Here is a 23,088-nt window from a genome sequence, read left to right as displayed (position 1 = left end):
ACACAGCTTGTTTTTATGTATAGTCTAATGCTGGTATCAGTGGTCATCTGAAGTATTTACTGAAATAAATTTGAAGCACCTCAAACATTGAGGTGATATTGTAGTTTCTTAGTACAGTTTTTCAGTTTAACAAAACTCAGTGTGCGAAGAATGAGGTGAAAATGGATACCTTCCTACCAGGTTTTTTATTCTATGATATTGTTTCTGTCTTATATTTTGAATTAAGTCCTGTAGTCATCACCAAAGCAAAATGACTTCTTTGCAAGTTTAGGCTTGGTAAAGGCTGTAGGTTTGGGTCTAGAGATTCATCGCATATTTGCAGAGCGAAGAATACGTTGTTTTATTTAATGTTCTGATACTACTGTGACCTTAGTGTTTAATAGGTTTTATTTTGGATCTTCAGAAGTGGCCATGGTTTCTCAAACTTGTAGCTAATCAAAATGCTTTTACTCATTTCCGTGTTGTCTGTTAATGGGATCATGTTTTTCTTTTCCTAGCATTGTCTGAAATGGTCTCTAGGTTAATTTCTGAATCCTTTGTGAAAGATTAGCCATGGAAAAGTGCCACAGATGTTCAGTCATACTCTTTAAACTTGTCAGACAATCCTTCAGGGTAGATACCTCGTGTTTGTGATGTACAGTACTACAGTTTGAGCAGAGTTAGAAAAATGAAGTTCTGAGCACCTTCTTTGAGGTCTTGTTTCTGATGCAGCAGTGCTATGATTTTCTGCATAGTGTCTTGTTATGGGGAGGTTGAGCATAATAGCATAGTAACTCAGTACCCTTTCTGCTAAGCTGAACAAGGAAATTTTCACCAAGGTCAGCGAAAAAAAAAAACATTTGTAACTGTAATGTGCTGGAACTCAGTGGCAGCTATGGGTAGTTGTTGGTTTGTTTGGTTTTTTGTGTTTTTTTTTTTTTTTTTTTTAAGTCTTGATCACTAGAATTTTTGTAGTATTTAATCTAATTTTGCTTAAATAAAAAGACTGTAAAAAGACTGAGTTGTGCTCATGAACTTCCACAGTCTGGGAAGTAAATAGCGGCTCTTGGATGTAATTCAGCTGAATGTGTTGTCATTGCTGAATGACACTGTCGTTCTGGATGCCTTGCTCAGTAGTTCAGCCAAACGCCATTTGCTTGCATTCAGCGATGTTGAAATGGAAAGTGGGAAACTGAGGTCCTAAGAGGGTAGTTGCCCAATTACTTTCTTGCATGATGATGCATGTATAAGGTATTTTTCTCTGCCATGAAGGTTCTTTCTTGCCTTTGTGTTGCAGGACGTTATTACACTTTGCACAGGTGCAGTTATTTTTTTGAGATCCACTCGATCTGTGTTTAAAACCAAACATTTGTCCCCTAACTTCCCCCTCAGAAAAACCCCCCGCCCAATCCTGTTTCCTGCTGGCATGCATGAGCCCATCAGCCTCTTTATACTGTGGGGAGAGTCATGGACAGGTAGGTTTCTAGCATAGGTGTTTTGGTTAAGAGTCTGTAGCAAGATTGCATAAATCTAGGTTTTCATACTGTGGTGGGTTGACCCTGGCCAAAATGCCAGGTACCCACCAAAGCCGCTCTCAATCCCCCTCCTTAACTGGACAGAAGAGAGGAGAGAGAAGAAAAAATAACAACAGGCTTGTGGGGTTGAGATAAGGACAGGGAGATCACTCAACATTTACTGTCACGGGCAAAACAGACTCAGCTGAAAGGAAATGTGATTTATTACCAATTAACTCGGAGAGGAGTAAAGAGAAATAAAACCAAATCTTAAAACACCTTCCCCCACCCCTCCCTCCTTTCCCGGGCGTAACTTTGATCCCGATTTTCCTCCCTCCTCGCCCCCAGCGGCACAGGGGAAAAACAGGGAATGGGGGTTGGGGTCAGTTCATCACCGTTGTTTTCTGCCACTCCTTCCTCCTCAGGGGGAGGATTCCTTACACGTTTCCCCTGCTCCAATGTGGGGTCCCCCTCATGGGAGAAAGTCCTCCATGACTTCTCCAGCGTGAGCCTTCCCACGGGTTCAGTCCTTCATGAACTGCTCCAGCGTGGGTCTCCTCCATGGTGTGCAGTCCTTCAGGAACCGACTGCTCCAGCGTGAGCCCCCCTCACGGGGTCTCTGGCAGCAAACCTGCTCCAGCGTGGGCTTCTCTCTCTCCATGGGCCACAGGTCCTGCCAGGAGCCTGCTCCGGTGCAGGCTTCCCACGGGGTCACAGCTTCCTTCAGGTATCCACCTACTCCGGCGTGGGGGCCCTCCGTGGGGTGTAGGCAGTCATCTGCTCCACCGCCCATGGGCTGCAGGGGCACAGCCTGCCTCACCATGGTCTTCACCACAGGCCGCAAGGGAATCACTGCTCTGGCGTCTGGAGCATCTCCTCCCCCTCCTTCTTCACTGACCTTGGTGTCTGCAGGATGTTTCTCTCACATATTCTCACTCCTCTCACTCGCTGCAATTACTGCTGCGCAACAACTTTTTCACTCTCTTAAATACGTTATCACAGAGGCGAAAAACGCTGTCGCTGCTTGGCTCGGCCTTGGCCAGCGGCGGGTCCGTCTTAAAGCCGGCTGGCATTGGCTATATCTGCCATAGGGGAAACTTCTAGCAGCTTCGTACAGAAGCCACTCCTGTAACCCCCCCGCTACCAAAACCTTGCCATGCAGACCCGTTACACATACCCAGAGATATTCTCATCAGATTTGATATTTAACAGATCTGCTAGCTCAGTGGCTTACCTTGCATTGTTAGCAGTGACCCTGAATTTCCATAATTCTCACAGCATTCATCGTTTGTTTTAAACTGAGCCTTTACTGTGGTAAAGGGATTTCAGGGACAGTGGGCTTGAAGTCGGTGAGGAAGAACAACTGTGTGACTTAAGTTTTTGCAGCATTTGGGAAGGAAGAACTCTTATTTCACTTTTCTAAATTGGTCTGTGAAATGTATCGAGTGATACATTGACAGATTCAGAACTTATGTGTCTATATGGGCGTATCTATCTATCGTCTTTCTGTGTGCGTGTGTATATGGTAGTTTTTTTCTGCCACTGTTCTGTGTAGACCAGACACATGTAGGCACAAAAAGATACAGAAGACCAGAAGGGTAAAGCTTAGTGGTATTTCTAAAGTCATTGCTAGTTCTATATGTTCTGGTGTGTGGAGTCCTCAAATTCAGTCCTCTGCACAGCTGAACCTCTTTTACCATTACTAGTGTTCCCTCAGCGTTTGTTAAGAAAGAATATTCCTCTTCAAGGTTGGGTGATGATGATTACGTTCATCTTAACTGGTGAGTCAATGCTGAAAATCTTCCTTTGCTCTTTGCCTCTGTAACAGAAGTGTGCTAAGTCACATTCCTCATTGTTCTACTGCAAAGGTAGTTAAGGGAGGGAGGGAGACAGATGCAGAAACAGAAAGGGCAAATTTGCTTTTCTTTTAAAATACCATGTCTGAATTGACTCAGAAAGGAGGAAGCTTCTCAATAAAAATTGTTACTAACCATAGCCAGCTGGCTATTTTTCAGTTACGGTTTCAATATTAATTTTAAGGACAAGGTGTTCACTACTGGTGTTAACTGCTAGTACTTTGCATTAGACTTAATATATATCAGTGTTTTATTTCGGAGAAGTCATAATGAGTATAAAAAGTAAAATATTTTTCAATGTTGTTCTGAGTTTGGCTTGGTAAAAGACGTACCATAATACGCCTTAGATTTGTGTAAATTTAAGGTTTCTCTGTTCATCAAAATGATGGTGTTGAAACTTCCCATTAATGTGTTGAGACTGACATTGCATAGTAAGGTAAGAAAAAAAAACATTAAACTGAATCAAAATGCTGTCATTTATATGGCTCTAATTATCAAGGGACTAAAAACTCTGATCTACCATTTTAATGCTTCTGTTAAAAATGCTATTTGACTTAGTGCATACTGTGGGAATGCTGATTGCACATGTCTAAATATATAAATGAGCTGTAGATCTGTGCTCAGGTCTTTGGTTTAGACCATCTCTTCTAGAACGGAAAAATGAGTTGGTTAATTTATTAGATTAAAAAGTACAAAAAGTATTTGAACATGTGTTCATTTAAAGTATCTTAAAATAAGAGTATTCCTTTTAAATAAGGAATCTTCCTCTCTCCTCAGCAAGCAAAGTACTATAAGTGATGTTAATGTCAGATATTTATCTCAAAAGCCTGCTGCTTTTATCTTGGATAAAGCTCGATATACTTGTGGGTTTTTTTTCACTGAGTGACTCATGTATTTTGGGCTTTTTGAGGAAGCTGTATCAGAATATATATGCTATACATCTGTCCATGATTTGATGCTTATATGAGTGTTGTTTGCTAAGTATAAAAGCTCTTTGGACAGTCTTAATAAAACTATGTAAAATACAGTTTTAAAAGGAATAAGAGAGTTCTTTATTCCAGGTCCCACTAGATAAATTCAGAGCGCTTGGTCATATGATCTTGTTGACATTACTGAGAGGTGCACTTGAAATTATGACTACAAATTATGAATATTGTATTTTTGCAATAGCATCACGTTTTGGAGTCACTTTAATTTCAAAATGGCCAACTTAAATAGGAACATTTTCTACGAAGCCTGTTTTACTACAGTCTTGTGACACATGACATAGTCGATGAAAATTAAATATGCTAAGCTACCACATTTGTTACACACTGAAAGTAATTAATTCTAAAGTTTAAAAAAAGTGATTAATTCCTGTTTAATTGCAACATACATATTATTATGGTATGCATGTGTAAACTGTAGTGTATTCCTGTTATCTCTGTTTAAAATAATGATACATATAGAAATCTAGTGATTCGAGGTGTATAAATACCCAGGCAAAACACTACAAATCACCAGCCTTTTTTATTAAGGACAAAAGATAATTGCACATGATGTCACGGAGCGCAACTCTTCCAATTTTTTTAATCCATTCGGAAATACCCGAACATTAATTTTAGAGTATTTTCTGCTTTTCTTCAGTTGTGAATCTGTCCCAGCAGATGTGTACCACCTGAGTGTATAATTAGAATGAGAAAAAGCTACCATTTTTAGTTGTGACTCATACACTTTGTCAGCTTTAAGCGCTTCTTTCTCAGTAGGTAAAATAGTTCACTACCTCAGAAGATGTTCAAAGCAGCAAGCAGTAATGCGTAGTATCTGTACTACTCCTGAAATAACATACAACAAGGTTGTGCCTTCAGTGCCATGAAAACACCAATGTTGAGTTGTGTCACTTTCTTCATGAGCACCGTAGAAATGTGGTTTTCAAAATTAAGGGCTAATCCAAAGTCCAGTGCCATCTCTGCATCTTGAGCTGCTCTTTGTCTATGTCCTCTGACACTAACTACTGCCTAATAAATACTGTTTTGTCACATTCCTGAAGACTTGTGCAATGCTTTTTGGGTTTGGAGGGTTTTTTGTGCTGCAGGCCCAAATTGTAATGTCTTTAAGGTGGCAATTAGTCATGCATTGGGGAAGTTCTTAAAGATCACAAAAACAGACTCCGAGAACGTGTCTTTAGAGGAACTGCTAGTCTGTGCTGTAGCACGCCGCAGTGCTATGATCCTGTCGGAGGTAGTCTTTCTGAACACTGAATAATTTTTAAAGACTTCTCTTTGTCTCTGCTTGTATTGTTTCCATGGTTTTAGGCTCTTAATTTACTGTAATCAGTATGTGTGTAACCAGGAAGTTGTCAGCTTTTGTGTTAGTAGGCTGTCTGCACTGTAATCACGAGGCGTAGTTGTAGTAGATACATAGTGTACCAGCCCTACCTGTTGTTTGGTGGTGAAGATGATAGAATGAAACCCATTTACATGTTGTAGAACAAGTAACTGGGGATCCTGCTAGGTTTGCACAGTTTGTGTTGAAGTCTGTGTCGTTATGATTTGGTTGCTTCTGAGCCAGCTACGTGAAAATTATTTTGGATATGTCTTTCAGTCAGCTTCTGATGGTGTAGAAATACCCACCGCAATCAAAGACTTGGCTGTTGTTTAGAACAGCCTTCTTCCAGGAAGGTGCTTCTTCCTGTATGCCTGTCTTACAGGGAAGAATCTATACTAATGGTAAGTTACTGAAGGGAAGAGTAAAGAGAGATACTAAGACATTAAAATTCATGCTGAAGCCATGGAGGGAGTAACTTAATGTTCTTAATAAAAAACATGCCAGGTTTTTTAATTCTTGTGAAGATGTTTATTTGACAGTTTAAGAAATACAAAAGGAGAAATTTGTAATATTTATTCTTCACTGCGCATGTGGAATTCCCCTAGATGTTACCATTTCATGTGTCAGTATTCACTTAGATTTTTTTCCTTGCAGTGTTATTAAAGAAAAAAATCACTTATTAACTACATGTATCTCAAACATATACAAGGGAAAACAAACAGTCCTTCCCCTCCTTAAAATAAATACTGTAGAATCATTATCATATGTATTTATTATCCAGGTGAGAGAGATATTTGAGAAGATACTTGGGTTTGGGTTTTTTTTGTGTTTTGTGGTTGTTTTTTTTTTTTTTTAAATTTTAATTTTGTGTTTTAGTATCTGTGGTGACAGGAAACAAGTAAAGCTGCTTAAAAGTTGATGAAAGGAGTTAATAAAATATTTTTATTTAAAGGTTTTTCCTCATAATAGTAATTGCCCCTTTGATGGGCATGGCTCCGAGCACACTGTGATAGTGGAAAGATAGTGTCATAAGGATCCAAAAGAAGTTCAGTCCATTCTTTCACCCTGTCTTTTCTGATTCTGTTGGTCTTGCTGAAATGAACAGGCTTTAAATAAAGTATTTCTAGCACCAGCTCTTTAATAGCCATTGTAATTTGAATAGTAGTTGTTAAATAATTCCCTAGTGTTTTTCATAAATATTACAGTACTTTATTACTGAGCAAGCATTTTCCTTCTGTTTTAATACCAGCAAAATTAAGTAGATGCTTTCAGTTTGATCCTTTATGAACAAAATAGAGATAATTTTGCCTCACTCTCTTCTCTGAATCACATTATCAATTCTACTAGTCAGTCGTGACTATGCTGAAAGAGGTGTTTAGTAAGAAAACTTGGTTGCTTAGCAATGAACATAGTGAGAATTGAAATTTTAAAGCTGCGATATCTGTATTTCTGAGCTACAATATCTTCAAATCAGAAATTGGTAATAGCTTTCTTTTCTCTCCTTAAGTGTGTGTTCATAGTTGGCTGCCTTTGGAGAGAATGTAACTCATACTAAACAAACACTAAAATTTCAGCCATACAAAGTTATTTTTATGATCTATGCAATGAGCTTTTATTCTATCTTTGAGAAAATTTTGAGGCACACTGACTCATTTCTCAATTTTGTAGTTATCAGCAAAATCAAGTGTTACTCTAGTTATGTTTTTAAATGTTTGTTCTGTTTTTGCCTCTGTGTGTGTGTGATTTTTTTTTTTTTTTTTTCAATTTACCCCTGTGTGATAACTCCTTAATGCACCTATACTAACTTTAAAAAATGTACGACATAAGCAATAACGAAAGAAAAAAGTGGAAAATCATCTGCAAGGACAGTTCTGTAAACTGATTATTTCTCTCTGGAGTGAGAAAACTGGAAGAGTTGGCTACCAGAGGGATCAGCAGGTCCAGGCCAAGTGCTGGAGAGACTGTAAGGTCTGGGGGTCGACTGAGCATGCTGGTTTTTGGGGTGTGTGTGTGTGTGTGGGTGTCTGTGGAGGATGTAAGAGAGGAGACTGAGGGAGTCCGAGGTGCCACCAGCGCTGCTGATGGGCTCAGCTTTGGCCAGCAATGGAGCCGGCTGAAGCTGGTTCTGTCTGACATGGGGGCAGCTCCTGGCCTCTTCTCACAGAAGCCACCCCTGTAGCCCCCCACCCTGCTACCGGATTACTTCTGGAAAATCATTTGTTGAAATAAAACCAATGGAGACATTAACAGTAAATTTGAAAACCTAAACAACCTTCTTTCTCTTGATCGTACTTTAAAGGCCATTTCCAGTCTTAAGAACCTTTGGCTGATCATTCTTATGAGATTTCCACTGGCAAAGGGATTAGGATTATTTACTAGAGGTGGAAAAACAGTCATGATAAGTTTAACAAAAGTCAAAAACATTGTTGTGAAATTATGCTTAAAGAAATGATGACAACCTGGCGAAAAAAATAATAGAGATCTTTAAACTTGGACCAACAGAATCACACTGTTCTTTGTTCAGTGCCAAAGCAGTACAGTGTCATAAATTGGAAAAAATGAGTCCTACCGCAGGTATTGTAGTGTGCTCCTTGGTTGCAGTATTTTGTAAGCTGAGGGTGCTGTGTATTGATAACCTTGTTTTTTAAATCTTCTTCTATAATATATTTTTTATATCCTTTGGTTTAGTTTTGGCAAGGTACAAGTTTTTCCGTGAGATATTAAAATCCATTCCAGATTAAGTTGATTAATACATCTATGTTAGCAAGTACTTGGGTTGTAAATATATTGCTAATAATGCTATGTGAGAGAAAATCACCTCGAATGAAAATAGAGATTCCTGTAATAATAATGATATCTAAGTATTTAGAGGGGTAATCTTTGAATGCACAGTATTAAAGAACTGCAAGTATCTACATGTAGCCTAATCTAAGTCTAACCTAAACCTCACTAGTCAACACTGGAATTTCCATTCCAGTGTAAGGAATTATTCTTTTATTCCATGTTGCATAAAAGACTTAAAATATGGTTGTTCTTTATTAAAAAATAGTGTTGGTTGACTCAAAACATGTCCTTTTAGGTTTTTTTAGATATAAGTGATTAGCATTTTTTTTAATTAGCTTGATTTTCTAAGGAAACTGGGCTTTTGAGCAGCCCTCTGCATACATGTGTGTTTGTGTTTGCATGTATGTGTATCACAAAAAAAAGGCATGAACAAGTGAGAATCATTATATGTGGCACTATTTGGAGTAATTTAGAGACCATTAATGATTATCGGTCAAGCTAGCCACCTTTGCTATGTACTTTTCTTGCTTTCTTAAGAACCAGTTAGTTGTAGCTGAAAATCTTGCACTTCATATTCATCAAAAGAAATTTTCACTCAGGCTGTGCTTCACATGGTATGAGGACTATATTTTAGAATATTTTTTTTTTTCCTTCTAAATCTTTTTTTCCCACTGTACGGTTAATGATGGGAGTAATACCCTCTTAGCCACTCTTAAGAGATCCCAAGTGAATTGAACAGAATATGAAAGATCTTTATCGCCAAAGCACACAAATAAATAAAATTTCCAGTCTAAGATATTTGCCTAAAGTGGCTCATTTGTAAACATATTATTAAAATACCTACCTTTAGTAGGTAGTGCTTTCCAGTGTCACTGGAAATGTGGGTTGAAGTTCATTGTATTCTGGATATACATCTACCATCTCCACCAGTATGTAAATTTACCACAGCCAAGTGAGATGTATAAAGAGCATAAATTAAAGTGCAGTCTTGTACGATGTTACTGTTCGGCCCGTTTAAGGTAGTTACACAGTACTGTGTAAATGTTTCACAGATTAATTTCACTTTGAGACACTTTTAGGTTTTGTTGTTGTTGTTAGGCCAATAGAGACCTGGCTTAGAGATCCTTTGACATTTTTATGGTTTTGATTATCAAATTCTATCACTCTTCGAGACCTGTTCTCTGAAGTACTCCCATAGGCAACAGAAACCCACCATTTAATGTAGGGAAATAGTCAAGGAAGAAAGCTTTCCGAGATGAGTGATGTATCAGGGGCTATGATTTTCAGCATATTATTATCTAAAAACAAAAGGATATGAAAACTCAGAATTAATAAGCTTTGACTTACGTGCACACTGGTGGTTCTTTCATTTTTCTTTTGTGGCTTATAATGCTTTGTCAAATGTCTATATTGTTTTTCAGAAAAAAAAAAACAAAAAAAAACCCCAAAAAACCCGAAACGACAAGATCAGTTTTTCATTTCAAACATACCTTTAGTATGTAAGATTCTGGTTTTATGTTTATTATATTTGTTTTACATTACTAAATTAATATATTCGTGCATGTGAGCATTTCCATTATTATCCTCTTGATTTCAGTATCTACTGAACTTCATCTGTGGAAAAATTTAAAGTTTATTTTTAGGAAGAAAATCAAATAAATAATAAACAATGTCAGAGATGCTCTTCTAGCTACACTAGACACAACTTTTCCCCCAAGACAGATTCCAGTACTTATTTTTAGTCCCTAGATTTGGCATTACTGTACATCAAGGGAGTTACACTGCTGTACATTAAGGGAACATTTCTCCTTTTATTTGCTGTTTTGGTAGAGCACAGTAATGAAATAAGGGCCACTGTGGTCTCTTGGGGAGACAGGAATCAGATTTTTAAAAAGCTTTTGAATACAGGTATGTTTGATAATGTCCTGTATATAAATAATTCATGTACTTGGTTGAGTGCTTATGTTCTTTTGAGGAAAAATTTGTTGTCTTTTAATGCTTGCTCATAGCCTCAAAGAGTGGAAGAGACATGAGAAGAGATGAAAAAGGTGCATGAGAGAGATATAAATTTATTATTAGTTACACTAGTGACAAACAACCCCTCCAAAAAACCATGAGTTATACTTTTGATTTCTTTTTCTTTTTTTGCTTCTTTTTGGGTGCATGAGGAGCTTACTAGGAAAGGACATCTTTGACCAATCTCTGTTCCACTGCCAAAGTCGTGCCTATTTTGTGTCACACGAATTCTCGTAGGAATCCTAGGAAAGAGCTTTTCATGCATCCACAGCTTACATCTGCAGCTTCTGTCAGAACACAAAGGTTACTGGCTATACTGTTAAAGGTATATTGGAAATCTGGTGTCAATGCTAGGTCCTTCTTAAATCCAAGATCATGCTTCTCATGCCTCTTTGGACCACACATTTGCTGACAGAAGTCTCTGCAGTAGATGTAGCTTTATAACTGTGCTCTTCCAGAAGTTTAGTGCCTTTTAGTTTTTTTTGTCTTTCAGTCTTTCTTCTCTTTATCTGAGTTTTAACAAAAGCAAAGATTTATCAAAATGAGAAAGCAGATTTAAAATAAATGTTTTCTTCAAGATTTCCATTACTCACACTGGATCATGCAGTCTCAAGTCTGCTATTTTACAGAGGAAAGTGGTATTTGCAGCTTTCTGAAAGTAGGCCTCTAGCTAATTACTTTGCTAATAAATTTTCTCCAGTTACCTGCATTTATATCTAGGTCTTAGTTTACCATTTTATCTAAAACATGGACTGCTGTAGGTGCAGTTTCTTTTAAAAACTTTTTTTCAAAGGCTCCGTGACGTCAGTTTGGCCCTTCACATGTCACTTGAAACTTCTAGGTTGTCAGACATCTCACTAGGATTCTTTGAACAGTTTGTCTTCTGTATAAGTCAAGAATTATGAGCGTCTGTCCTGGCTTTCTGACAAAATGTGATAATATTCGTCCTTGATTTTGGAGTTTTCAGTGCAGCAGGTGAAGTAAACAGAGCACAAGATGATCATCGTGTAGAACCTTCGTACATCTTGTTACTGACCTTTACAGGTCTAGCAGCCAGCTTGCAGTAAAACTGTCAGTTCTGATAGTAGACCCTTACTGAAAGAGGCTGAAATGGTTTGTGTTGAACTTTGTGCATACTGGAACTCCACACAGTTGTTCCTGATGTAGACAGGCTGTTCCTGCAGTAGAAGGCTGTAAAGACAGGTTTCTACTGAACGCAGTGGGTCACCCTTTTCTGGTTTGTTGTCTTTAAATATTACTGAGATACTCCATTAATTCCAGCTGTAAGTTTATTGTGTGGGAAGTGTCTTTTTTTTTTTTCTTTGTATGTATGTAGAGTAACTGGGCGAAGGAAAGAGTTTAATTTGTGATTAAAGAGACAGCATAATTATATGCTTTATTATGATCAGTTTTTACACAGAAATGTGAATGACTGGGGACCTCTACTGACTTGTAAATAAAATCATTGTAGTTGAGTATTTTGCAGACTTTGTCAAAAGCTAATTTTTTTTTTTTTTTTTTTTCTAAGGAACTTCGTATTGGTGTTGTTTATGCCAGAACATAGTAAGCAAGGTAAATTAACTCCAGCCTTGTGTAAACTTTTAATTGGCCAACACAATGCAATTGAGTATGATTTCCAGGTGGCTTTGGAAATGAAAGAGAACTGAGCTCTCTGGAAGCTGAACGTGATGACGGCCTGGTCTATGGTAGGGAAGCTGAAAATGGAGAAGAGGCACTCCAGAGAAGACAGAAATGTGGAACAAGACGCTGGGGAATGCAGTGCTGAATCTGAGGAATGGACGAGCTCAGAAAGTGAACCTGAGCAACCATACTTCAGAAGCAGCTGTAGCAATACTCAGTGGAGAGAAAAGGAGGTTTCCACTAAACCACATCGGCCACTCTGTCGGTCCCCTTGTTTGGATCGCCCAAGTTTTTCGCAGAGCAGTATCACACAAGACTTGAAGCTAGATGACTGCAAAACAAATTTGGACAAGGAATACCAAGCTAAAATGGATTTTGCTTTAAAGCTTGGGTATGCAGGAGAACAGATCCAGGCTGTACTGAATAAATTGGGAGCAGATGCACTCATCAATGATGTTCTGGCAGAGCTTGTGAGACTTGGCAACAAAAGTGAATCGGAGGGACCAAGCAGTGCCAACAGTACCACTAGTACTCTGGTGCCAAGAGGCCCTTGCCCAAAGGAAATAGCAAGCCCTGAATTGTCACTTGAAGATGAAGTTGTGGATAACAGTGATAACTTGAGGCCAATTGTCATTGATGGAAGCAATGTGGCTATGAGGTGGGTCTCCCTGTCATACATTTGAAAAGAATAAATCACTAAAATATTTATGAGAAAAATCAGTATTGATGGCAAAGTCATTCTAAGTTGTGTAATATATTTACACTGATAATACTTCTTTTTTTATGGACTCTTTAGTCCAGGCTTTTAATTAATGCTGTTCTCCTTTATATGTAATCTGTATTCCAATTCCCCTCCTCACCTTTTCAAACCAAGTTCTCCCCTCATATCTTTTGTTCTAGCAATCTAGCTGTAGTGGGTTTTTATGTGGATGGGTTTAGTTTCTTGAAGTCCTTGAACACTGTTGAAAATTATTTTTCTTTAATGTCCAGAGGCAACCAAACAGGAAAGGAAAACTTGGTTCTTTCTAAAATGACATGCAGTGTATGCTGATGATATGCAGTGGATTTCAGGGTATTTGAGCTCCTGCTGATTGAGCCTGCTCAGAATTCAAAGCAATTCAGCTGTGTCATGCAAGGGTGTGCATGAGCTGAACATGCCGGCTCACACAGCTATGGTGCTTCTAATTTCAGGTGTGTATACACACGTGCACTTGGCTGCTTGGGTCAACACTAACTCAGGAGGATATCTGTCCTGTGCCACTTTCAAGCATGTCTGTGGAGTACCCAGTTCAGCTCGCCAATGATTTCTTTGTCACTGAGAAAGTATGATTTTATACGAGAGAATTCTTTAAACAGTCTGGTTAGTGATACCACGATTTCTTCAAGTAGTGTTGCACAATAGATTTCCTTTAGTATCAGCTTTCCGCTTTAGAAGAATTTGTGATCTGAATTACTCTTTTTTCACTGTATTAAGAAAATTCAGATTTTTATAGGTGTAAAGAATACTCTGAGTTTTGAAATACATAAACCCCTCCAAATCCTATAAGAATATTTTATATACAAGATTTTCCAGTGCCGAGTTGTGGTTACATCAATCAGGAAGATGTTTCTGTAAAGCAACATCACCAATATTGGATTTAGCTTTTTTTCTTTCTTTTTTTTTTTTTTTTCTGTGCCTGTTGAATTTGCCGTCCCTGTACTGCTTGAGTTACTCCTGAGCGAAACGTGGCAGCAACTGGAGAAAAGTGTACATGTACTCTTACTATTGCGTAGCTTAAAACTGATGCTTTTATTTATGGAACCATAGAATATCTCAAGTTGGAAGGGACCCATAAGGATCATCGCGTCCAACTTGTAACAAAATGCACATGCATCTGAAAATTTAAAAGGATGTTAAATTCTGTAAAACCTGAAATGTACAAAAATCTAAAGAAAAATACTTTAGCAACATTGTGGCTTCTGTATTCGGACTATGCGGTGATCCGGTGATCCGTAGGCCTTGGTTACATTATGCAGGTGGTCTTAGATCTGTCTGCCTGTGGTCTGTTTCAGTGTTACTTTACGTAACACTTTGAGCCCAGGAAGGGGATGCATCTCACTACCATCCGGTAATCTGTGATGCTGTTCTATAATAATAACAGCAGCACTGAAGTAAAATTTTGAATGAGAATCCACAGAATAATACTAAAGACAATTTAAGAAGATGCAAATCTCTTAATTACGCAGCACCTGCTCTACAGACTGAGAATATCTGAAAAGTGCAAGGGTTGTACACTTCTCGTGCTTAAAAATACTTCACTTATTGATCATGCAAATGGAGGCCTTGGCTTTATGGTAAAATGTGTATGTTGTAACTGAAAGGTGGCTATATATGGAAAATGGAACCGTTTCCATTTTCAGTATTGAAATTTTTGTGAAGTAAACAGTTTTAGGGGATGCCACACAGAACTAATGGCTTGGAACAGGACAATGCAGCAGCTGGATGCCATTTTGTGTGCAGTCAAATGCCAGCTGCTTTAAGTAGTGGGAGGAGTACCTAGCATTATACAGGGCCACAAAGCCCCCTTAATTACAGCCACATGCTTCAGGGCTGCTGTAGCAGAGTCCTCTCCTGTGTTTTCTGCCTGACACTGCTACCTGGGCCCCATGTGTTTTTTCTCTAATAGGGACCGTCATTGGTGCATGTGGCCTCCCCTGCCCTTACAGCATTCTGTAACCCTCCCTGACCTGGGCACTCAACTGCTTTTTCAGGGTGAGGATCTCACTTCTCAGTACGGCATCACTGATGGGATTCAGCTAGCATCTTTTGCAATGGATGGAATGATTTGAGGAACTTAATTAATTTTCTTCACAAATGAATATAGAAGTCTCTTTAGAAATAATGACTGGTAGGTGCCAAACTAACTGGACAGCGTCACCCCTGTCACAGCTGATGAAAAACTGTAGCTGTGTTGAGAAAGGGGCAGGGGAGAAAATGGAATTAATACATTTTGAAGAGTGTGCATTGAGGAGCACAGTATTGGCTTCCTAGTGTATCCTTTTCAAAGGCGTTTTTGGAAGTAGTTCACTTTGCTAGCCAAACTGATGTGTAACAGAGGGTTGCTTTTGTTTGTTTGCTTGTTTAGCAAAAAGGGCAGACCATTTTTTTCTTAAGTAGTTACAATATTAATTGAAAAGAACCAGAACCCTTAGTCTTTATTATTCAGTAATATGGTGTAGCAGTAATATATGCACTCTTTCTTTCAGAGGATGTTGGCTTGAATCTAAATCTCAAATACAGCCATAATGCAAGGATCTGGGCTCTCTCTTACCTGTGTAGACTGACTACTAAGGATATTATAATTAAATGTTGTCATCTTCTCTTCTATATGTGCTTATGTATTATTCAGGCATTCCTAAAATATTTCCTGAAAGGATTCAAAACCTGATTCTTTAGTTCACTGTAGGTTTAGCAAATCAACATAGGTGTGCACCCATGAGGTGAATAAGAGACTGAATGAGATTCGTAATTCTCCTCAGTTTCTGTCAAACCTCTAAAGAATTTCTTTTTTCCTTTGCAGAAACTTCTTAGGCCATTTTAATAATTAAACCCCTTTATCTGAATTATGTGCTGTTTTAGAGACTCCTGTGTGTTTCAGAAAATAATTTTTTGATCGAAGCAGGGCTTAAACAACTTTGACAGAATTATTTCTTTCCCTTAAATTAAAAATGCATAACATTTAGTATTAGAGAAACATACATTTTAATCTAGCTATTTAAAAGTACCTATCACCTATGACAGCCAGTATTGTTAATTAATTTCTTTTTTGTTATTGATAACTTTTTATGGTACTATTTAAGGTAAGCTCAATTTGTTGGGGAAAGTGGTATTTCCATTAGCTGAGCTAATAAAACGAAAAAGCGGGAAAAACTTCATGTTGATTTGTTTTTGCTTTTGGGAGAGTGAAATTTCACGATTTCTAGAGTTTTAAGTAGCAGTGTTGCTGTAATCATAGAATCATAAGGTTGGAATAGACCTCTAAGATCATCAAGTCCAACTGTTGACCCAACACCACCATGCTGACTAAACCATGTCCCAAAGTGCCACGTCAACATGGTTTTTTGAACAGCTCCAGGAACGGTGAATCCATCACCACCCTGGGCAGCCTGTTCCAATGTTTGACCACTCTTTCAGTAAAGAAATTTTTCCTAATGTCCAATCTAAACCTTCCCTGGCACAACTTGAGGCCATTTCCTTTTGTCCTATAGCTTATTACTTGGGAGACTGACCTCCACCTCACTACAACCTCCTTTCAGGTGGTTGTAGAGAGCGATAAGGTCTCCCCTCAGCCTTCTCTTCTCCAGGCTAAACAACCCCAGTTCCCTCAGCAGCTCCTCATAAGACTTGTTTTCCAGACCCTTCACCAGCTTCGTTGCCAGTCTCTGGACACACTCCAGCACCTCGATGTCTTTCTTGTAGTGAGGGGCCCAAAACAGCACACAGCATTTGAGGTGCGGCCTCACCAGTGCTGAGTACAGGATCACGATCACCTCCCTACTCCTGATGGCCACACTATTGCTGATACAGGCCAGGATGCTATTTGCCTTCTTGGCCACCTGGGCACACTGATGGCTCGTGTTCAGCGGGCTGTCAACCAGCACCCCCAGGGCCTTTTCCACCAGGCAGCTTTCCAGCCACTCACCCCCAGCCTGTAGCGCTGCATGGGGTTGTTGTGACCCAAGTGCAGGACCCGGCACTCGGCCTTGTTAAACCTCATAGCATTGGCCTCAGCCCATCGATCCAGCCTGTCTAGGTCCCTCTGCAGAGCCTTCCTACCCTCAAGCAGATCAACACTCCCACCCAATTTAGTGTCATCTGCAAACTCACTGAGGCAGCACTCAATCCCCTCATCCAGATCATCAATAAAGTTGTTACACAAGGCCGGTCCCAACACTGAGCCCTGGGGGACACCGCTTGTGACTGGCTGCCAGTTGGATTTAACTCCATTCACCACAACTCTCTCTGCTTGGCCATCCAGCCAGTTTTTAACTCAGTGAAGAGTGCACCTATGCAAGCCGTGAGCCACCAGTTTCTCTAGGAGAGCACTGTGTGAGACAGTGTCAAAGGCTTTACTGAAGTCCAGGTAAATGACATCCACAGCCTTCCCCTCATCCACTAGGCAGGTCACCTGGTCATAGAAGGAGACCAGGTTGGTTAAGCAGGACCTGCCCTTCATGAACCCATGCTGGCTGGGCCTGAGTCCCTGGGTGTCCTGCACCTGCCATGTGAGGGCCCTCAAGATGAATTATTCCAGAACCTTCCCTGCACCGAGGTCAGGCTGACAGGTCTGTAGTTCCCCAGATCCTCCTTCCAGCCCTTCTTGTAGATGGGTGTGACATTGGCAAGTCTCCAGTCATCTGGGACCTCCCCTGTTGACCAGGACTTCTGATAAATGATGGATAGTGATTTGGCCAGCTCCTCCACCAGCTCCCTCAGTACTCTTGGGCAGATCCCATCTGGCCCCATAGACTAGTGGATGTCCAGGTGGCAAAGCAGGTCTTTAACTGCTTCCTCCTGAATTACAGGGGGTTTATTCTGCTCTCGGTCCCTGTCTTTCAGCTCAGGGGCCTGATTACCTTGAGGATTGCTTGTCTGACTATTAAAGACTGAGGCAAAGGAGGCATTAAGTACCTCAGCCTTTTCCTCATCCTTGGTGACAATGTTCCCCTCCACATCCAAAAGAGGATGGAGATTCTCTTTGTTTTTCTTTTTGTTGTTAATGTATTTATAGAAACATTTTTCTGTTGTCTCTCATGACAGCCTGAGTTCTAGTTGGGCTTTTGCCTCTCTAATTTTCCCTCTGCATGACCTAACAAGCTCCCTGTACTCTTCTTGAGTTACCTGCCCCTTCTTTCAAGAGTGGTAAACCCTCCTTTTTTCCCTGAGTTCCAGCAAAAGCTCCCTGTTCAACCAGGCTTGTCGTCTTTCCCACTGGTTTGTCTTACAGCACACAGGGACAGCCTGCTCCTGCGCCTCTAAGACTTCCTTCTTGAAGAATCCAGCCTTCCTGGGTGCCCTTGCCCTTCAGGACTGCCTCCCAAGGACCTCTCTTGACCAGTGTCCTGAACAGGCTAAAGTCAGCCCTCCAGGAGTCCATGGTTGAGGTTTTGCTGACTCTCCTCCTTACTTGACCAAGAATGGAGAGGTCCATCATTTCATGGTCGCTAAGCCCCAAGACAGACTCTGACCACTGTTATCTCCCACCAGTCCTTCTCTGTAAACAGTAGGTCAGTGAGGCCCCTATCCTGGTAGGCTCCCTTACTACCTTGTCAGGAAGTTATCTTCCACATGCTCCAGGAACCTCCTGGACTGTTTCCTCTCTACTGTGTTGTATTTCCAGCAGACATCTGGTAAGTCGAAGTCCCCCATGAGGGCAAGGGCTAACGATTGAGAGACTTCTGCCAGTCACTTGTTGAATGCCTCATCTGCTTCTTCATCCTGTTTGGGTAGTCTGTAACAGACTCCCAGCAGGATATCTGCCTCGTTGGCCTTACCCCTCATCCTTACTCATAAGCACTTGGCCTTGTCCTCACAATCATTGATCTCTACACAATCGAAACACTCATTAACATACAAGGCCACCCCACTGCCTCTCCTTCCTTGCCTGTCCCTTCTGAAGTGCTTATAGCCATCTATTGCAGCACTCCAGTCATGAGAGCCATACCGCCATGTTTCTGTGATGGCGACCGAGTCATAGCTATCCTGCTGCACAATGGCTTCCAGCTCCTCCTGTTCATTGCCCATGCTGCGTGCATTGGTGTAGATGCACTTGAGCTGGGCTATTGATTTCCCCCCTAACATCGACATGCCACCCTTAGGTCCATCACTGGTAGGCCCTGTTTTGTTCCCCTCCCCCTTCGAGCCTAGTTTAAAGCCTATGGCTGAATAGCTCTGGACAATTGTCTCTTTCAAATTATGTAAGCTAGTCTAATAAAAATGTTTACCTGTCTTTACAGGCTTTATATCCTTATATATAAAACTTCCATTATATCCTTAGACCATGGCAGCTTTAGAAGAAGAAAAAAAAAAAAAATAAAAAATACACAACAACAAAAAACTGAAACCAAATGTAACTTTTGTCCTTGCTGTTTCTAAAACTTTTCAGCCATGGGAATAAAGAAGGATTTTCCTGCCGGGGAATTCAACTAGCTGTTGATTGGTTTCTGGAAAAAGGGCATAAAGATATCACTGTGTTTGTACCTGCGTGGAGAAAAGAACAGTCTCGACCTGATGCACCAATTACAGGTAACCGATCAAGATTTTCTTTGAATCCTTCACTTAAAAGAAAAAAAAAATATTGCATCAAGACACAACCATGTTGTCTTTCTGATCCATACTACATACTGGGCTGTGGATGTGATGTTGCACTCAACTGCTCACTTGAAAACACAACACTTGCTGGTGAGGAAGGAAGCATTTAAGTATCTGCACCTGTAAACAATGAGGGGTTTTTAAACATGGCTGGATCATTTCAACACTTTTGAGAAGTAGCAGTCATAACATTTCCATTAGCAAACATGGTTAAGCGTATAGGAACTGATTCTTAGTTGCTGGGTGAATATAAAATAAGTAGTATCAGGCCAGGGGCTCATTTAGTAGGATTATCTTGAACACTGAAAAGGCAGCATGTGTTTTGACCTGTAGAAAATACTTACATTTTACTCTAGGCTAACAAGAAGTCTGTTGTAATACAGCAACAACTGAGTTCTTGACAGGTTCAGGAAGAGTGAGTAAAGGTACATGGTTGTTTACAGAAGAGTAGAGTGGTTATGAAGCTTAAATATTTAATATTTACCCAGTGCTTTGAAACCTCAGAAATAAAACAGCACTCTGCATCTAGGTATTTTTTAATGGTAATGGGGACTGTATATGAACATAATTATGAAATACTTTGTCAGAAAAGAAGGCAAGAAGCTTCGTATTTCAAAGGCTGTGTTTCTCTTTTAAAACTTTTTTAAAAGCTGCTCAACTAAAACTATTTTACAGATCAAGAAATCTTACGTAAATTGGAGAAAGAAAAAATTCTTGTTTTCACCCCATCTCGAAGAGTTCAGGGAAGAAGAGTAGTTTGCTATGATGATCGATTCATAGTAAAACTTGCTTTCGACTCGGATGGCATCATTGTATCAAATGACAACTATCGGGATCTTCAAAATGAAAAACCGGAGTGGAAGAAGTTCATAGAGGAGCGGCTGCTAATGTATTCTTTTGTGAATGACAAGTAGGCTTTTTTTCCTTCAAAATTAAGGGAAATTTGCTAATTCAGAATCCTTGGTAAAAACCGAAATTTACATTTCATTTCTTTCCCCTTAGATTTATGCCTCCTGATGATCCCTTAGGACGCCACGGTCCAAGCCTTGAAAATTTCTTAAGGAAAAGGCCAGTTATTCCTGAACATAAGAAACAACCGTGTCCTTATGGTAAGTGTCTAAGTCAGATTGACCTGTTGTATTCAAAGGTAGGTGAAGCAAGCACAAACACTACTGAAAAAAAGCCAAAGCCATTTTTTTGTGTTGCCATCCAAGTGCTATATCCATTTTTATACCCTTCATATGTATATTAATAAAAGCGATGTAGCAGAAAATTAAGGATTACCAGATACACCTTGTGGATAACACAGCTTTTTGCTATTTTCCTCTGGTTTGTATTCAAGGAAGGAGATTCATAACTATAAAAACTGTGTTAGAGCTGGTTTGTTTTATGTAGTATTGAGTATGTTGTCAGTATCGAAATCATGAGCCAGTAGGAAGGGAAGTGATGTGGCTTGCCCTTGATACAGGGAGATACGTTGATACAGGTAGCAGAGTCTGCGACTGCCTGTATGTACAAAAGATGTAATTATTCCTTAGGAGGGCAATATAGAAATAAGTCTATTGAGAAGTGGTGAAAGATATAAAGAAAAAAGATAGCAACTGGTGGTATTGATTAGTTTTTGGTTTATTTAACCCGAAAACACTTTTCTTCCAGGTAAAAAGTGCACCTATGGGCACAAATGTAAATATTACCACCCAGAACGGGCAAACCAGCCTCAAAGGTCAGTAGCGGATGAGCTTCGAATAAGTGCCAAATTATCTGCTGTGAAAACTATGAGTGAGGGAGCCTTGGCCAAATGTGGCACAGGGCCATCCAGCTCCAAAGGAGAAATCAGTTCTGAAGTGAAACGCATTGCCCCAAAACGCCAGTCAGATCCAAGCATTAGATCAGTAGCTGTGGAGCCTGAGGAAAAGTTATCAGTAGCCCGGAAGTCTGAGGCCAGCTCTGTCCCGTCTCTGGTTTCTGCATTAAGTGTACCAACGCTCCCTCCACCAAAATGCCATGCAGCTGGTGCATTAAATACTCGTTCTGCAAGCAGTCCGGTGCCAGGTTCCTCACAGTTCATGCATCAGAAATCCTCACTGGAACATATGTCCAGTGTGCAGTATCCTCCTATACTAGTCACCAATAGCCACGGCACCTCAGTTAGCTATACCGACCAGTATCCCAAATACGAATCACTGGGGGACCATGGCTATTACTCCTTACTCAGTGATTTCTCCAATTTGAGCATAAGTAGTATCCGTAACACAGATTATTACGGGGCTGATACAGACCAGGGGATGTATTCTAGAAACTCAAGCCCCTGTCCTGACAGTTGCTTAAGCCATACGAGTAATGATTCTTATTCCTCTTACAATGACTTGTATCTGGGTGTAGCAGATGCCAGTCCAGAAGACAATGTGAAGATCCACAGACTGCCATCACAAAATCGTCTCCAGCCTTTTTCCCATGGTTACCATGAAGCCTTAAATAGAGTCCAGAGTTACGGAACTGAAGAGCCTAAGCAATCCCTTCGCAAACAGTCAGTTTCCCACTTAGGCCTACATGTCCAGCATCCAGTTGTTGGAGCGCGGTCCAGTTGTCCAGGAGAATACCCTGTGCCTCAAAATGTTCATCCATCAACTGCACAGCCAAGCCGTGCCTTGGTCATGACAAGAATGGACAGTATTTCTGACTCACGGCTTTATGAAAGTAACCCTACAAGGCAGAGAAGACCGCCTCTCTGTCGAGAGCAGCATGCTAGCTGGGATCCATTACCATGTGCATCGGACTCTTACACCTACCACTCGTATCCATTGAGTAACAACCTCATGCAGCCATGTTATGAGCCTGTAATGGTAAGAAGCATGCCCGAGAAGATGGAGCAACTCTGGAGGAATCCCTGGATTGGGATATGTGGTGAGCCACGGGAACCTCACATCATCCCAGAACATCAGTATCAAACATACAAGAACCTCTGCAATATTTTCCCTCCCAGCATTGTCCTTTCTGTGATGGAAAAAAATCCCCACATGACAGATGCACAGCAGCTGGCAGCTATGATTGTGGCCAAATTAAGAACAGGGCGTTAAAGCATTACAGCCTCTTTTGGATAAATGACTCTATATAGCATAGGGGGCCTGGAGGAGAACTTAGATGAGGAAGGAAGGGGCCAATCAATTGTAAATATTTTCTACTAAAACAGTATAATGTTCTGCACACCGTAGCAATCATATATATGCTGAGGCACTATATAAGAGTCGATTGTATTGTAAATTTTAAGATTTTAAATATAGGGATTTTTAATAGTGTTTTATAGGAAATGCATACCTTGCTGCATGGATAGCTCATTAAGAACTACAATGTTACGCTCGGTGTCTCAAAGCTGTTACTAAAAAATTATTGTTAGCAATTATATTGCATGTATTAGTGTACACTTTCAATTTGCTTACAAATACCTAATTGGCCTTTAAGCATATGCTCTATACACACCCAGATGACTTTTTGGGTTTCAGCTTTGTCATTTGACACTGCCTACTGGCATATTAAATATTGAGGAAGAAGTAAACTTGACAAAAATTAAAATACTCAATTTGTAAAAGGAAAAAAAGATTTCAGCTTTTGAATGCCAATATTGTTGTTGGTACTTAAATTT

At 40.0% G+C, this 23,088-nt stretch overlaps 1 protein-coding gene across 1 annotated transcript; it reads left to right on the top strand.

Moving 5' to 3' along the window:
- Window positions 1–12,112: 12,112 nt before the first annotated feature.
- On the top strand, window positions 12,113–22,596 carry ZC3H12B (zinc finger CCCH-type containing 12B). Its single transcript, XM_086470071.1, has 5 exons — window positions 12,113–12,755; window positions 19,243–19,382; window positions 20,124–20,358; window positions 20,451–20,557; window positions 21,105–22,596. The coding sequence occupies exons 1-5, from the start codon at window positions 12,145–12,147 to the stop codon at window positions 22,523–22,525; spliced, it is 2,514 nt and encodes an 837-aa protein (XP_086326197.1). The 5' UTR covers window positions 12,113–12,144; the 3' UTR covers window positions 22,526–22,596.
- Window positions 22,597–23,088: the final 492 nt, after the last annotated feature.

Source organism: Leptosomus discolor, chromosome 9 (assembly GCF_034619465.1).
Source record: "Leptosomus discolor isolate bLepDis1 chromosome 9, bLepDis1.hap2, whole genome shotgun sequence".
NCBI lineage: Eukaryota > Metazoa > Chordata > Aves > Leptosomiformes > Leptosomidae > Leptosomus > Leptosomus discolor.
This window is presented reverse-complemented; position numbering and strand designations above follow the sequence as displayed.